At 41.3% G+C, this 15,989-nt stretch overlaps 1 protein-coding gene across 2 annotated transcripts in view; it reads right to left on the minus strand.

Annotated features, from left to right (window-relative positions):
- Positions 1 to 2,546: 2,546 nt before the first annotated feature.
- The window catches only part of LOC113976989 (mucin-5B), a 45,662-nt gene continuing 32,219 nt past the window's right edge, over positions 2,547 to 15,989 (minus strand). Inside the window, exons 32-49 of one of the 2 annotated variants that reach the window (XM_027702705.1) lie at positions 15,189 to 15,430; positions 14,503 to 14,680; positions 13,962 to 14,212; positions 13,362 to 13,545; positions 12,614 to 12,806; positions 11,784 to 11,962; positions 11,199 to 11,268; positions 10,926 to 11,047; positions 10,498 to 10,529; positions 9,905 to 10,082; positions 8,815 to 8,919; positions 8,125 to 8,165; positions 7,394 to 7,516; positions 6,653 to 6,748; positions 5,353 to 5,481; positions 4,420 to 4,459; positions 3,627 to 3,750; positions 2,547 to 3,068 (exon numbers count right to left, since the gene is read on the minus strand). In XM_027702705.1, coding sequence (XP_027558506.1) covers positions 2,894 to 3,068; positions 3,627 to 3,750; positions 4,420 to 4,459; positions 5,353 to 5,481; positions 6,653 to 6,748; positions 7,394 to 7,516; positions 8,125 to 8,165; positions 8,815 to 8,919; positions 9,905 to 10,082; positions 10,498 to 10,529; positions 10,926 to 11,047; positions 11,199 to 11,268; positions 11,784 to 11,962; positions 12,614 to 12,806; positions 13,362 to 13,545; positions 13,962 to 14,212; positions 14,503 to 14,680; positions 15,189 to 15,430 — 2,462 coding nt within the window. In that variant the 3' untranslated portion in view covers positions 2,547 to 2,893. The remainder of the gene's footprint in view (positions 3,069 to 3,626; positions 3,751 to 4,419; positions 4,460 to 5,352; positions 5,482 to 6,652; positions 6,749 to 7,393; positions 7,517 to 8,124; positions 8,166 to 8,814; positions 8,920 to 9,904; positions 10,083 to 10,497; positions 10,530 to 10,925; positions 11,048 to 11,198; positions 11,269 to 11,783; positions 11,963 to 12,613; positions 12,807 to 13,361; positions 13,546 to 13,961; positions 14,213 to 14,502; positions 14,681 to 15,188; positions 15,431 to 15,989) is intronic. The other variant, XM_027702716.1, reaches the window with a different exon arrangement.

The raw sequence follows: 15,989 nt of genomic DNA on the forward strand, positions 1-15,989 counted from the left end.
GTTACCCTATTGAAGTTTACGCTGCTGTAAAGAATTCACGCAAAAGGAAGAAACAGTACTTGGAGCAATGCCACTGATTTTTCTTGAGTTACGCCAGGGAAATATTTGACTTGCAGAGACCAGTCAGTAACAAGAAGAGATGGCTTTGGGCTACAGATGAAGGCTTGACCGTGCACACGTGAGAAGCAGCCACACAGCAACGGCAGCCGGGTCATGGTTAAATCAAGCTCTTACAGGCAAATTCTCCTGGAAGAGACACCTGCGTTTAACTTTGCCCATTCTAATGGGGAGCTTGTGGCAACAACCTAAAGAAGGACACAAAGAATTTAGTTACAGTCCAGCTGGCTCTGTGCAAACAGCAATGATGCTGCTGCATGCAGAGGCAGTCACTGAGCAAGAAGGGCCAGCTTGCCAGTGGGGTTGATCAAGCAGCCTTCAGGATGATTTGTTTCTCTGCATTTTGGGCATGGCAGGTGGGAAGCGGGGGGTGGGGAAATGTTTGACCCACTGACTGTCTCTTAGGTGAAGAAGCTGAAAGTTCTCATTAAATAGACTTTACCTTGCTGGTAGCTAAGTAGGACTCTGCACCTGCAAACAGAGGACCAATGAGTTCTCTCTAATACCCACCATCAGAGCTCTGGGTAGTACCACATAGGCCAGTTAGATGCTGGACTGAGTGAGTAAATGAAGTGCCAGGTGTAACTGGGAATGAAGAAGTAGCATGTGAAATTTCACATGATCAAAAGCATCCTGGAGATGGAAATACACCTTTGCTTCTAGCATTTCACTTGCCTGAAAAGCAAAATACCTGCCGAAAATGAACAGGAAAGTATGCCTCTAAATCACTGCCATTCTCAGCTTCTGTATAAAATCTCATCATCACTTAAACAGATAGAATAGAAATCTAAAGACACCTGGTAAGATTATGGTTTATTCCCTTCTCCCACCTGAAAATAAGGCAGAGATGCGAAAGGTTCCTGATTATGTTCTTGCTAAGTCATCTTGCTGAGAATGATTGATTTGTGGGGTTGGTTTGCAAGTTGATTTGCATGAGTGTGTATATGACTACTTACAGAGTCTGTTTCCTATTCTGATGACAAAAGGACTCAAGAGTGACCTCTTCCCCCTCAGGGAAAGGCAAGGAGGAAAGAAAGGAATGCCCTTCTTTTGTTTTGCTGCTATTCTTTGCATTGTAATAGCATGCACGCACTTGATTTGTATCAATAAAAACAGTTTTCTGGACAAAAGTGAAATTTATACATGAGCCTCAGAGTCAAGCAAGTGTAACATGTGCCTTCCAAGGGAGTTCCATTGCACTGAGAGTTAACCAAATTATTTCGAGATTCCTGTAATTTATAATCAAACAAACTGGTTCACTGACCAGTGCAGGGGCTGGGAATGGGAGAATTAGGTTAAAGTCGGTGATCCATATGGGTCCCTTACTACTTCAGATATTTTATGATTCCATGACTCTATAATTCGAACTTCATGACAAACACCTGTTTGTCGGATTTTCCACCTATTTCCACTGTGATCGTTAGATACACGCAGCCTCTCTTTTATTGTTTATAAGGAAACAGAATAAAAGCAAAGGGTGAAATTCACCTCCTCTGACTTCAGCTGTCTAACCCGGCTACCCTGGCTCTCAGAACCTCTAGTGCTGAGAAACTGGTAACTTCCCAAGGGCTCTTACACCAGTGCTAGGCTGAGACAGATCACTCCAGAAAGGGGATGGACTCCCATGCCTGTTCAAAGTTAAGGACTCCTACAATTTTAAGATCAGTAACACCATAATGAAACAGTACACATCAAAGTAACCTGACATCAGCTGAAATAATTTATCATGAAAAAGAAGCAAATTAAATATTTATTGGAGCTCAAGAGCTGCAAGATTTTAAAAGAGAAAGCTAAAGTTTAATGCATTTCATATCTACTTGGTCAGTTCAAATGTATTCACTTCCAAACAACTCTGAAGACCCCTGCAAAGCAGGCTGCAGGACACTATCTAAGAAAGTCACAGTCTTCAAGTCTCTTTTGGGTCACAGAAGACCAAATTACTCAAGTAACAGAAGCATCTGCCTTCCTTGAGTACTCCGAAAGTATTGTTGGAACATTTTGGTCATTGTCCACATAAGATACTGTCACCAATGGCACTGGACATGCCAGCTGGGAGTCAATTATTTATAACAGAAATCACAGTCATGTAACCAGTACTGAGACTGAACTAACAGCTCAGAGTTTGATGCTGGCAAATAACATAAAACTCTAGTGAGATAAGGACTCCCAATAAGAGTGCAAATATATTCGTTTTGTAGTGTGTACATAAAAAACATGTTTTTACACTTTTGATACAGTGCTCACTGTGCTGAAGGAAAACAGAAAGCATGTTGATTTCCTCCAGTGAGCCAGTCACAGCCAAAGTAGGTTCAGGACCACCAGGGAGAACACAAATGTGGCCCTGAGCCGAGTCCTGCCTCTGTCTGAACCACAGCTGTGGAAGTGATTGCTGTTTCCCTTCTAAGAGAAATGAAGTGATACATGTGGTTATGATTTTACAATGTGCACTTTCTTCAGGCAGGACTTTTGAAAGGCATCACTGTCTTGAGAGTGTCTTGCAATAACCTTGGTTTATAAACCAGCATGGGATTAGAGACATTAGCCACTTTGCCCCATTAGCAGCATCACTGAAACAGGAGAACAAGTCCTCTTTGAAATGCAGTTTATTCTACAAACATTTAGAGTAAAATCTTAGCTAATTTCCATAACTGCATATAATACCAGAAAGAAAAAGCGCTAGTATGGTCATTTGAAGGTTACTCACAGCAGTTTTCTAAACTACTCACTTGCTAGGGAAGGAGTAAATGGGAGAGGAAATGTTTCCTTTAGTTTATGCTCATGTTATCCTCTTTGGGCATTTTGTTTCCACACATCCACATTCATCTACATACACATATGTGAACTGGACTGTCTTATGCCTAGAGCAAACCAGTTCCACCTTCACTTTGTGACTTCTTTTTTCATGGCAGCAAGTGCATTTGTGTTCCATTTCATTGGTCTCCAAGGAATACCTATAGAAATGAGGTTTTTCACATCAGTATGCTTCCTGTTATCTTCCCAAACTGATCCATATTTGCTGCTCTGAACAGATGCACTTCTAAGGAGCAGAGGAGCAAACTTTTCCATCTATTTTTCTGCTTATTCATAACAGCCTTTCCTCAGGATGCTATTGGCCATGCGGAACCAGATCCTCTGACACCAGTGGGGAAAATCCCAGTAACTTCATTGGATTTGGGAGTAGGCCCATTTTGGCAAGACAGAAAAGAACAACTCAAGCACAACACAGGGCAGGAAAAAACTTCAGTAAACACCACAGCTGTTCAAAAGCCACACAATGACATATTTAAGAGCATGTTTAATAAATTTAGCTGATGTCTTTCCAGAGGGACCTGTTTTCCTAGCTAAGATAAGGCCCTCCTATCACACTGAAGACATTGCTAATGGCTGCTGTTCTGCACTCCCAGTTTCCCAACCAGGTCCTTTTAAAAAGCAGGAAGCTGCAGCCCACTGGTGACAAGAACCCAGGAAGACCAGCCATGGGGGAGGATAGAGAAAGGTTTCCTACTTACACAGAATAGGTACTGCACATCCCTTCACAAAAGGGCATTGGGACTGGAGCAGCTGATCTACAGTTGTCATGCACGATATACTGCTCTTTCACATTGCGTTTGCATTTGTGCGGCAGGTCGATACCTGAGTAGAAGAACACTTCTGTTAGACCTCTTCAGACTGAGGAATAAATGTTTTGAAAGGTATCTGCTAGTAAACCAAGGGTAGATCATCCTAGTAAAACTTTTTACAGTTCAAATGCATAACTGAAACCACAACTGAGAGTGCAAAGAGGCAGTAATTGAGCAAAACAATTTCCTGCTGGTCGAGGTACTTTTCCACTTGTGGACTAGCTTTAATCAGGCAAAGATACTGTTGAACCAAGACCTAAAGGAGCCATGAAGGGTTCAGGTTTTACTAAAATAGCTATAAATTACGTTTGTGACTCTACTGCAACCTAAGATTTCTGAGTGGATGCTACAGAAAAAAAGACCTTCCTTTCTATGCAATTTTCCAATGGAATAACACAAAGAATATTTTCTACAAATTTTTGTATCAAGGGTATTTTTCAAGCTAACAGTATTTCAGTTATTTAAAAACACAGAAAAAATGATAAAAAAAATTTAATGTCCCTATTGAAAGAATGTGGCAGATTTTTAGTCTCAGCTGAGAGGTAAAAAACAGTTCTGTTGCTCTAAAACTGACTTCCAGTCTGTGGAAACTTCAGACTCTCAATTATATGCAGAAACAGGACTACAAGCAGGAAGAACCAAACAGTATTGGAATAGAGAATCAGTGATTAAACGCACTCACATGTCTTACAACAGCCATCTGAAGTCACATCAACTGTCCCCTGTATTGAAAGTAACCAGAACAGTTAGTTCAGATGCAGGTATTGCTAAGGAGATAGTAGCAATTATGAGAGTTCCATTATATTCCCTTATCTCTAATCAATGTAGATTCCTCATCAGACCTATTTGTGTACCAATTATATATAAAACTGCTTAAAAAAACTAAACCAAAACAAAACAAACCATCCAGTAAGGAAGGGAATTAACTTTCTTAAAACTATATACCCTCCTACAAGCCAGGTTAGATGTCCTGGTCTGACCTTATGCAGGTCTTACTGAAGCCAGCTTAAGAACCCCAGTCCCAGAGAATGACAGCTGCTCCTGGAATTGAACAGCCTGGCCTATGCAGAGCCTATGCCAAAGCTAACTCAAGTACATGGCTGTTCTTGTCCCTGCTTTGATTTTCAGATCTGCTGTGAAGTCCCAAAATGCTTCTGAAAGTTACTGGAAACCACTAATAGATGAAAATCAGGGTGTGAATGATACCCCTTGCTCATTCATGTTCCACTTCTTTGCTTAATGATACACCACATATCAGAAGGCACTGCGTTCATCAAACCCCCAAGGATCTATGCTGAGTTACCATTTGTTCAATTGCATTTTGTAACACTGATGTTTCTCAAGTGATGAAAAATCCCACCTTGCTATTGCCCCAATACCATTCTCTTTCAAGTTCCAGTTCTTATCCCACAGCAATGTGAACTGTGTGGGTTTGTTTGCTTTACTGCCATGGCACGCTTCATTTAGGCTGAAAAAGCACATTTCCTTCAAACAAGGATGACCAGCTCAGAAAGATCAAGAAATACTGAAGTGACTCATTCAAAACAGTAAAGATAACTCCCAGGCCAGCAGCATTATGGCTCACTCCTGAAGTCTTTGGCTGTAAGATACTTACTGGCACACAGTTAGCTTCTTCAAATGGTAGGCAGACTTTTATTGTACTAGTCAAGGAAAACTGGCCCGCTGATTCAGTGCATGTGTACTGAGTACAGTTATCATATGGATCTTTGTAACTCTTTCCAACCTGATAAAAACAGGAAAAAAACCCCCAAGCCAATATAGTATAGCAATAAAAATAGAATACTGCAACAGTAATACAATCAATGAACTGGCAGAGAGACTGAGTTGTTCATATTACTCTGAAAGGGCTGAGATGTCTGCAACTCACATCTTCAAAGCTCACCCACCACCAGCCTATGCAAAATCCCTTCTGAGGCCAACCAGGGAGAAAGAATGAGAAGCTGGTAGCAGAATGAGCATAGAGGCATGAGCAGAAATGCCAGAAGGTAGGTGTGTTAATGTTTGTGGGCAAAAATATACACAAAAAGAAAAATAACTCTTTTAAAAGGTTTGAACAGGTTTTTTTTTTTAGTAGGTGGAAGAAAACAAAAAAGTGTGAAAAAGGACAAAAGTCTTTGCAATAGAGGTTAATGGGTAACAGCAAAGCCTCCTCGTGGAAAGAAAAGAATTGTACATTGGAACAGGAGAATCTAGCTTGCAAAATTAATTATCAAACAATAAAAGGATGAAATAGAAAATATGCAGGAGAACTACCAGAGAAGCAATAGCATACAAGACAATAGTCACTGGTTGAAACAACATCATTAACCATTCACAGGAGTAACAGACTGTAATAAAACCAAAGAGCTAGAATCATGGAATCATAGAATCATTAAGGGTGGAAAAGACCTCTCAGGGTGTTACCAAGTCACTACACTGCAGCAGCTATGTCACTTAATTTCTGCCTCAGCAAATTCAGAACTAGTGGTAGTACAGCCATCTGAGCTTGCTCACACTATTTACCCCTGTATGTTCAGGGAAAGAAAATGAAACTGCTTCCAGATTGGAGCAGTATCATGTGAAGCCTGCTCATGTTATCTCTGCAAGAGCACTATTACACAATGTCATCATTCCTTCCAAATTCTTTCTTGCTATTCCATGTCAGGATAAAGGGTGGGGGGGACACACACATGATTTCCATTCCTACCCAAGATACATAATTTTCAACACACTAGTGCCTGTGAGATGCACACAGCAGAAACCAGCTGTATAAACATCTACCTTTACTTTGGAAGCACAGATAATTTTACATCTCCTAGAGATCCTCCCAGCCTTAAAATGCATGACACTGGGTAAAAAAATGCTGAGGTCTTTTTGGTAATTCAGTCTTGAGTGCAGAGCAAGGAAGTGCTTACCTCAATGGTCACATTGCCAAATGGAAAATGTGCCACACATGCCACTTGCTGGCACTGGCTGCAGCACTGACCCTGCTCTTCCACATAGCGAAAGCCCTGTGAAAATAAAGTTTCCATTTATCCATATTAACTGATGTCATATTCATGAAGCATCTTTGGATCAAAGCTACACTGAAGATGGTAGAGGAAATGAGCCAATCTCCTGGTTTCATCTTTGCTGTCTTCAGAAAACTGTTGGAACCACTTTAAGCCTGACAAGCAAAGCTGGTAATTTTTCTCCCTTATTGAACAGTGACTACTGGACACTTCAGTTGCCATGAAGACCCTGTCATTGGCTATTCTTCTTCAGGCTAACACACAAGACAGGCCAGATATATTAATTCAGCATATAATTACTTAAATATTAATTCAGCACATGATTACTCTGCCACCAGTGCTTGGTCTGATATCATTATCCACAAGAACCATTGCTGTCAGACGTGTTAAGATTCCCTCCCCTGTGTTTTAGGTATCCATTGGTCTCTCAGTGAGTGTGGGTGTGGGTGTGGCTGGCTTCAGGGTAAAGGACAATGAAAGGTTTTGTCCATTTTTAACGCGGGTGGTGGGTCTGGCCTTATTTGGGCATGAATGGAAAAGCAACCACTCTATCCTGCTGTCTTGCAGTGAGAAAGCAGTTACGCTATCCTGGTTTCAGAGTATATCCCCTCTACAGCCATTGTTCCTGGTCAAGGAAGTGCTGACCTGCTGGCAGGTGGTTTGGCATTTCACTGGAAGACACTGGATGAGGTTGGTCTGTGTCACAAGATCCTGCTCATCTGTGCACACACAGTTCTCACAAGAGCTTTTAGGCACCATTGCTCCTGGCTGGAAACACAGGGGGAGAGAGAAGGCAGGCCATGACAAGAATTCAGAGGGTTCTAGAATAAACGCCCCCCTTGACTATCAAAAAATTAATGCTTATGAGGTTTATTTTTGGAAGAACTTCCTGAAATGAATACTTCCAGATCTCTAAAACCTCACAATCGGTATCACAAAACGAACGCAAGGCTGACACTCCCAAGTGCATCAATGATGTCAAATGAGTTATTTCATAAGTTCTATGCATCTACTTTTGCTCAGTTTGACATAGAAATTAATCTTGCAACATTCAGTGAAGTTTAAAATTTGTATTCAATCATAATTCTGACCTATTGACTCTAAAACATAGGTAAGATCTCATCTAGTAAGCAGTTACTGGTCTTTAGCATTACCCATTGAGTAACCTATCACAGAATCACAGATTGCTGGGGGTTGGAAGGGACCTCTCCAGCTTATCTAGTCCAATGCCCATTTCCAGTAGTACATAAGACTATTGGCAGGGAAAAATTACCAGCCATTCTAATCCTGCTTTTTGTATTGGCAATAGCAACTTCAGAAAATTCTGACTCAGGCAGCATTAACTTGTGGAAAGAACTCTCTGGAAGAAGACCTACCTTAAATTCAACTCCTTCAGAAACACATACACCTTTTGGTACTGTAAGAAAAAACAAAATGAAAAGGATGTGCTAGGAATGATGCAAATAGTTAATGTAGTCATCTCTGAATTGTGAGTTATCCAGAGAAGTCAAAGAGTAGAACTGAACTTAATAGCCCACACAAATAGGGGAAAAAAGTAACTAGTACATGGTGCTAATTGTTATTCAGAAGCCCACATATTATTCAGAAGTCCACATCTGCTTAGATGTTACGCATGAAGCGGGTGGTAATTCTATATCCTGGAATTTTCCATAAGGTAAAATCTATTTACCTCATGTGTTTTTTTACCCACACTTGAAATTACTTGACCTTTTCTTCATTGTTAACCACCTTGCTAGTAACAAAGCCAGTGGGAAGCTGACTCATGTATGTGAATCTAGAAATGTAACTTGGCAGCAGAGCTTCTGGATGGGTTCAATTTAACCATCATTCATAATCTGATCAATAGCTTACACTCACTGAATACTGGCTACAGAGAACCTACACCAGTTACTTCAACTCCAAAAGAAAAAGGAAAAAAAAAAAAAAGCACCACTTGTAAAGGCTGATAGAGAAGGGAAGAGGCTACCACTTATGATTTTAACTCATTCAGCAAAAAATTAAATTCAAGGAATAAATAAAACACCTTCAAGAAACAAGGTACTTACTACAGGAGAAGATAGGACAACAACCATCCTCAGATATAGCAACCACTGGTTGGAAACCTAAGTCACACCCTGTTTTGTTGATAATGCAGGTTTTTATATCACATTCTGCAATAGATAACAGAGATAAACTAAGCCAAAGCATCCCATCCAGCAGCGTTACTTGCAGACAAAGCTTGAACATCCAAGAAATTGTGTAGAAATAGATGATTCTTGCATCACACATTTTTGGAGTTTGGGACACGTTCAGGTGAAGTATCTCTAAGTTTGCTCCACTGTAAAGCTCTTCCTTGGACATATATTTATGGCCCTTGTTCCTGCTTCTCTTCCACCACTGGATGTCATCTCTAAAAAACTAAACACTCTTAGACAAGTGACAGGGAAACAAGTTGGAGTAAAGATAAATTAGTCAGAGAGTGAAAAAATGAAGAGGCAGTGGATGAGAGCCAGAAATGCAAAGGTTGGGAGGGACATGGAAGGCAAAGGACCTCAACAATGTCCACTGCTCCCTTACGGCATCCAAGGAGCCTAATGGACCTCTTCCTGGTCCCCTGAAGGGATGAGGAACAGAAAAAACATCCCACTACCATTGTCAGGATCCCGTCCTACATCTTGCTATAAGTGCTGGGAATTGCCAGCATTAGGAGCAGGCTAGTCTTGTGCTGTGGTGGCATTTGGGACTGGGAGGATGCAAATGCAAAGGTGAGGGCAAATATATATCAGGAACATCCACAGGAAACCTTAAGGGAGCCTGGAAGATAAACCTATCTTCCCTTACTGGAGGGGTCTCTGTGAAAGGATTACCCTCTCATCTCAGAAGGACAAGAGCCAGAGGATCCTGTGAAGCACCTGGTAGTCCAGATGATCTATGGGGAATATTCCAATGTAAGTATCTGTCAGGTCATGGCACTAATTTAGAATACGAGTTGGACCAGAGGAGTTCTGTTCTGATAGCAAGAGCTCCTGGCACGTAGATAAGAAATGAAGAGTTCAGTGTTTATTTGAATCTGGTATCCTTGGGATACCGGATCTCACTGGAGGATTACTGCTGAAGGCATGATGCCACATTATGACATGTGAACTATCTACTCACCACAGACAGTCTCTGTGCAGCATGGGTCATCCAGACGTGGTTTTGTTTTGCGTACAAAGCCCTCTTTTGTGCAGTTGATGGGTGGAGATTTAGCACAAGGGCGGGGGAAGCAAGAGATATTCAAGGTTGCTTCATCACAAGTACAGTATTGACAGTCATGCTCCCAAGCCTCTCTAGGCTATGAAAACAATAAGGACAGCAGTTCAGAGAGCAAAAACTGGAAATATTATATCAATGAATGCCTGCTGCAAGACAGTGTAGGGCTGAGTTCAAATCCCGGAGGGATGCGAAGGGAACAGTAAGAAAAAATCCTGTTATTTGCCACCTTCCTTTGCTGGTTTATGTGCTTCCAGAAGGGAAGCCTGGTAGTTCTACCAAGAAACCGATTCCCACAAACTGCTATTTCTGCTTCTATGCCTCAAATGATTAACTGCACTTCTGCAGTTAATAAAATCCGCTGTTTTCCTTCCCAGTGTCTTTGCAGTTCATTGGGTTTTAAGGTTAGAATTAGAAGAAACAACTCATGCAGCCATTTTTACAGGAGGTCACAGAACCCAGATATAGTATAAAGACAGTATTTTCCTTTCTCTTACCTGTTTCACTGACCCATCTTGTGCAGTGCAGCCTATAAAATGAATTACATGTTACTTTAATGGCAACTGAACCAGGGAAAACAAGAGAAGCGGGAAGACAGGAATAGAAGGAAAGTCTTGAAATCTGAGAAACAACCACAAAGAGAAAGAGGAATCCAGAGTTCAAAGTCACAGATTGTATACCCAAAAAAATCTTCCCCAAAAAAACATTCTCCCCTTTGTTCTTTTGAAAGTTGCACCCTCTGCATAAGAACAGGCAGAAACTGTCAATCTCAAATGCTTCCAGCCTAACTAGAAAGAGTCAGTATCAAGGTCTCCCCCGCTTCCTCTGTGTCCAAAATATCCCCCTTAATGTGCACTCCTAGTGAGGATCTTACCCACTCACCCCCCTTCCCCCTTCCCATCACACCATTTAAATTATTTCTTACCACAAACAGAAGTACAAATGCCATCATGATCATTCAGCAGAGTTTTCCCATCAGGACAGTAGCATCCCTCAACAAAAACTGATGTGTTATTCTGGGAGGGGAGGGTGTCCATAACGACTTCTCTGCACAATTAGAATATAAACAGGAATGAATGAGAGGCAGAAATGTAGCCCAGGGCAATCAGACACCTAAATCCCAAGGGAATGTGAACTTCAAATTTCCCTGTCAATTTTCACATCATGGACTTGAAAAATGCCTTAGGAAATGACCCACCTGCTGAAGCAAGTTTTTCTTCTTGCTTCACCACATGGCTTGTACACCTGATCCCGAGGACAGATGGCCTCTGTGGAGCATTGCAACACACAAGTTAAGAAGTCCAGACCCACGTGTAGCCTTCAATGCACAGTGGGCAAAGCATCCACGCTATCACAGCCCACCTCGTGGGTCTGCACAGCCCAGGCTCCTGCCCAGAGAGGGGGTCCCTGCAGCTTCAGCAAGAGGGGCCAATGGATTCAGCGAGGTCTAGCGACAGTACTAGCAGAGCTCACCCCTGAATCGCGGGGTCCCCCTGAGCAGGGCGGAGCACGCAGAGAGAAGGGGTGTGTTGCCATCTAGTGCCGAAGCTTTAGGAAACACACTGGAGGCAGCTGAGCTACTCGGGAGACAACTCGGGCCTGTTTCCCTCTTGTTTTGCATCAGTTCTGGACTGGAACAACCTTTTTATTTGTTCCTGCTTTTTCCCAGGTCCAGAGCAGCTCAGAAAAGATTGAAGCCTGATGATGTGGAGGACCATAAACAAGCATGTAGGTGAGAACAGACCAGACTTGCTTCACCACTAGCAGTGTTTCGCAGACTTACCACACTGGCCATTCGCCTGCCTCCTCCAGTCCACGCAGACCCCGTGCAGCCCGCACAAGGCTGCGTACGTCTGCATGCTCTGGCACTCGGTGCTGGGGTGCTCTTCTGAGCACCCACTGGCCACACACGCCTCATAGTAGGGCTGTGGGGGGACCATGCCGTGGCACTCAGTCAGGGTCCTTCACAAAGCAAGGAGACAGACCTTGGGTGACTTTCAAGGAAGAATTCAAGAAGCAAACCATCCACACCCAGGCAAAGCCTCAAGGTAAAGATACAACTACAAATTGCTCTCGTAGGCAATGTACCCACACAGTTTAAATAAGAATGAACTTTACTTCCCATTCTTTATAATGCTTTGAAAGGAAGCAATATTATGTTAGGCTGAGACCTGCAAAGGCTTGTGCACAGCTCATAGCTATAAATCTATATGCTGACATTTTCATATTAGCATGTTTATAAATCCTGGTTTAAAGCACAAAATTACTTTAAAAACAGACACACACGCTTACTATATTTTGACTCTGTTCTGTATCATTCAGAGCTTTCAGATACTGAATCACAGCTAGCTCCTCGTTGGCTTCTCAGAACTGACAGGCAGAGGGAGTGCCAAGTGGCAGACACTATTCAGGGAGGACTGATTTTGATGATGCAGCCGAAAAATATCTGCCAAACTCAGGAACGCTCACACGTCAGTTCAGTGCTCAGTTTCACAAGGTATGCAAGACTTCGTATTTTCATCATATCCTATAATCAGTTCACCCAGGCCATGTAGTAAAACACTAAATTTTCTTGTGGACTTATTCTTCTGATACTTTCAGGAGTTGTCTTACCAGATGATTTTACACAGATTAGAAGGCTCACAGTGCTGGTAATATTCAATCTTAGCTGGTTCTGAGACACCTGGATTGCAGTATCTGTTGGTAGGATATGGTACTTTCCAATCTAATGCCATGTCTTTGAAGGACTCGATAACCTCACCATTCCTTTTCATAGCATCATCAGGCTTCTGGTTGGTGCAAGTACCTGGTAGCAATGTAAAAGCAAAGTGACAATTCAAGATCAGTTGACGCCAATGAAGCTGTTTTCAGAGAACATTTGGAGGGAAGTTCATGTCTTTGTGGGAAGGTAACAACATGTGGGGTCCTGGGTAAGTTCACAAAAACTTCTTGTAGGAAGAGAAGGCTAGAAGAAATAGTTTGACAGTTACTCATGAAAACCAGAATTGACATGTTGGTTGATACATTTCTCCGGGTGGCCAAATCAACTGAGATGGCTCTGTCTAGGATAGGACTGTCCAGACTTTTTTACATTCCCATATAGAGTATATATGTTCAAGAGGAAGGGCTTAGAAAAAGTCTGCCTCCATCCACCAACAGACTGCAAACAGAATGAAACGATGTGACTTAAAACTCTATCTCCTGACAGTGTCTTTCAACTAAATAGTGATAAATTTATTACAATTTGTGAAAAATAGAAATCAATGGAGTTGCAAGCATTTAGAGATGCTTACAAGGGGATGAGTGAAAGAAGGAGGAAAATTTATTGCATTCATTATTGTCAGCTGATGAGGACACTCACCACATAGTCCCATGCTATTATTATAAAACTTTCCAAAAGGGAGTTTTATGTAAAATGCAAGTTGACTGTAGGACACATAAACCTCTAATTCAGGTATTTCAGTTATGACATAAAGTCCAGAACTGGTTATCCTGATACCATTCTTGGAAATGTCTGGAACAACTTTTTTATTGTTAAACAAAATCTAAAAAGAAGAGAAACAAAAGGTCTCCATGAACACTCTTAAGTTAAATGATCTGTGCAACTTGAAAGCTGAGCAGTACAAATTCAGACCTTAGGTGCACCAAATTAAGTCTTTCAAAGACAGTCATTTAAGCAGTTTCTAAGATTATTTTTAATATGTCATAATTTATATTTGAGTGCTCATATCAGCATAAAACCCACAATTTTCAGTTATGTGGTCTTTTCCTGGATTTTTAGAATATAAAAGTTTTTGTTGATACAAAGCAAAAAAGAGAGAAAACAATGCAATTACATTTCCTACCCATTCCATATTTTACAAGCTTCATCCTTTGTTGTGGCAGGACATTTGGCAGTACAGTAAACTACAGTAACTATGGCAAAATAATATTGAAAATTCATTTTAATAGAATACTTTACCAAATTTATTTTTTTTCCTTGTTCCATTGCTTGTGTCAGAATAACAGTAGAGTTGGAGTAAAAAATGATAAGGGACATTGAACAAATTGCTCCATCAATGGCACCACAGTAGTAGTTGTCTATGTGAATCCAGAAATTGTGAGAGTCAGGATGAATTGACTTCACAAGGACATAGGTGCAGTTTTCTTTAAAATGATAATATGTCCCATCAAAAGTCACATAATGTTCATTTCCCCATCCACTGCAAATACCTGGAAGACAGGGTGACAGTCTTGAAGTTTGGCTTATAAGCTTCCTGCAAGTACAAGCTGGTTTTAACTTTTTTACTCACATCCAGTGAGAGCCTAAATAACCAGTTTCATAAAGAAAAACTAGCCTAACAGGGACACTCCTATCCACTTGTAATGGCCAATGTTTTAGATGGCATTTCTGTTCCATTGTATCCTACTGAAATAATATGAACGTAATATAGATGTTGACCACATAAAATTATCCTTCTTGGATACATAACATAAATTTCAGGCATTTTTCTGCCACTTACACTGACACTCAAAGACTTCACAGCAACCGGTTTCATCGTAATGTTTTGTGAACGGGAAACCATTGACACAGAGTTTCAGTTGCTGAGGAGGGCAAGTCATGCTGGACAGTTTGATATTGTTTCCTTCTCCTAGGCAAGTGGCAGTCTGGCAGTGTCCAAAATTCCATGTTTCATTAAACTATTGATGGATTGAAAAAAAAAAAGAGGAGAGGCATATAACAACGTAATGTAACAAAATCTTTAAAATCACACACGGCGACTGCGTTCTATTCAGTTAATTGTCTAGCATGGCAAGAGTTGGCGTCTACTCTGTGCCTGGAAACCAGGCAATACGAAACATATAGCAATCAACAGAGCCTTAATATCTACTTTTTGTATAGGACTAAATATTAAGGTCCTGATCACTTTTGATCATGGGATATGGCCGGATGTGATTTCCTAGTCTTTGTTCAATTTGGAAAGCTCTGCCCACATACAATCATTTAGACGTTTCAGGTGAACAGAAAAATCTTCAACTTATTCTCTCAGTGGAGGTTTCTGGTATAATTCTAAATCATCTAATTCAGCCACACCTATAGTCCAACTGTAGTGGTGGATACCAGCATCAGAGGAGAACACCAAATCTCGGCTGCAGACTGCATGAATGATGAATGATGAAACACTTAGACTTCTTCCAAGTCTCTCACCTTTCTGGGAGGAATGAGTGCAAGACAATCGCTCACAGGAGCCCTTGTGGAAGCAGGAACTTGGTTTGTTGCACTGGGAGTAGATATTGGTGGACAGGTTTCAGAATCTGGATCACAGCTCTTGACGGTCTCAGTATGACTGATTTTACACTCTGCCCAAATTAATTCAATCTGACACAATTTATTGCAGACAGAATAAGCACAACGATCCAATATATTCACTGGCAGAGAAACATTTTCTCCTGCAAGGCCAAAACCCAACTGTTAGCACCAGACTGTACATGAAATTTCTAACTCCCAAGGCCTATGCATCACAGATCAGCTACAGACTCATCCCTGGATTTAACTGTCTCGGTCTGCCTGTACCCAGCAGCCCCATTCAGGTGTGACTGTCTGTCTGCAGCACCTTGAATTTAATGACTAAACGGGAGCTCAATTAATCCAAATGGCAAAGGCTGAGGGAGGGCCACAAGTGGCTAATCTGAAATTCTGCTCTTAAGTACATTAGCAGGAGTTGAAAATGAGTACAAGAGGAGAGAATACTCAATACATCACTGAGTGCATCTGGGGTCTTCACAAGCACAAAACAGGAGGTAAGTGGATCAGGAGCTACTAATAGAAGAAGAACAGTCTTTCCTCCCCTGTTTTTGGAATATTACTGTGAGTTACAAGCTTGTGTTCAGCAGTTTGGGATTCAGGTCTCTGCTGACATTAGCATCTGCTATAAGTTTCCTTACACCAGGGATATTCAAACCAGAACAAAGCTACTGAATGTGAGAGAGTTGTAGTTCTGAAGCTGTT

This window comes from Neopelma chrysocephalum, unplaced genomic scaffold (genome assembly GCF_003984885.1).
Source record: "Neopelma chrysocephalum unplaced genomic scaffold, ASM398488v2 Primary Assembly neopelma1_24, whole genome shotgun sequence".
Classification (NCBI taxonomy): domain Eukaryota; kingdom Metazoa; phylum Chordata; class Aves; order Passeriformes; family Pipridae; genus Neopelma; species Neopelma chrysocephalum.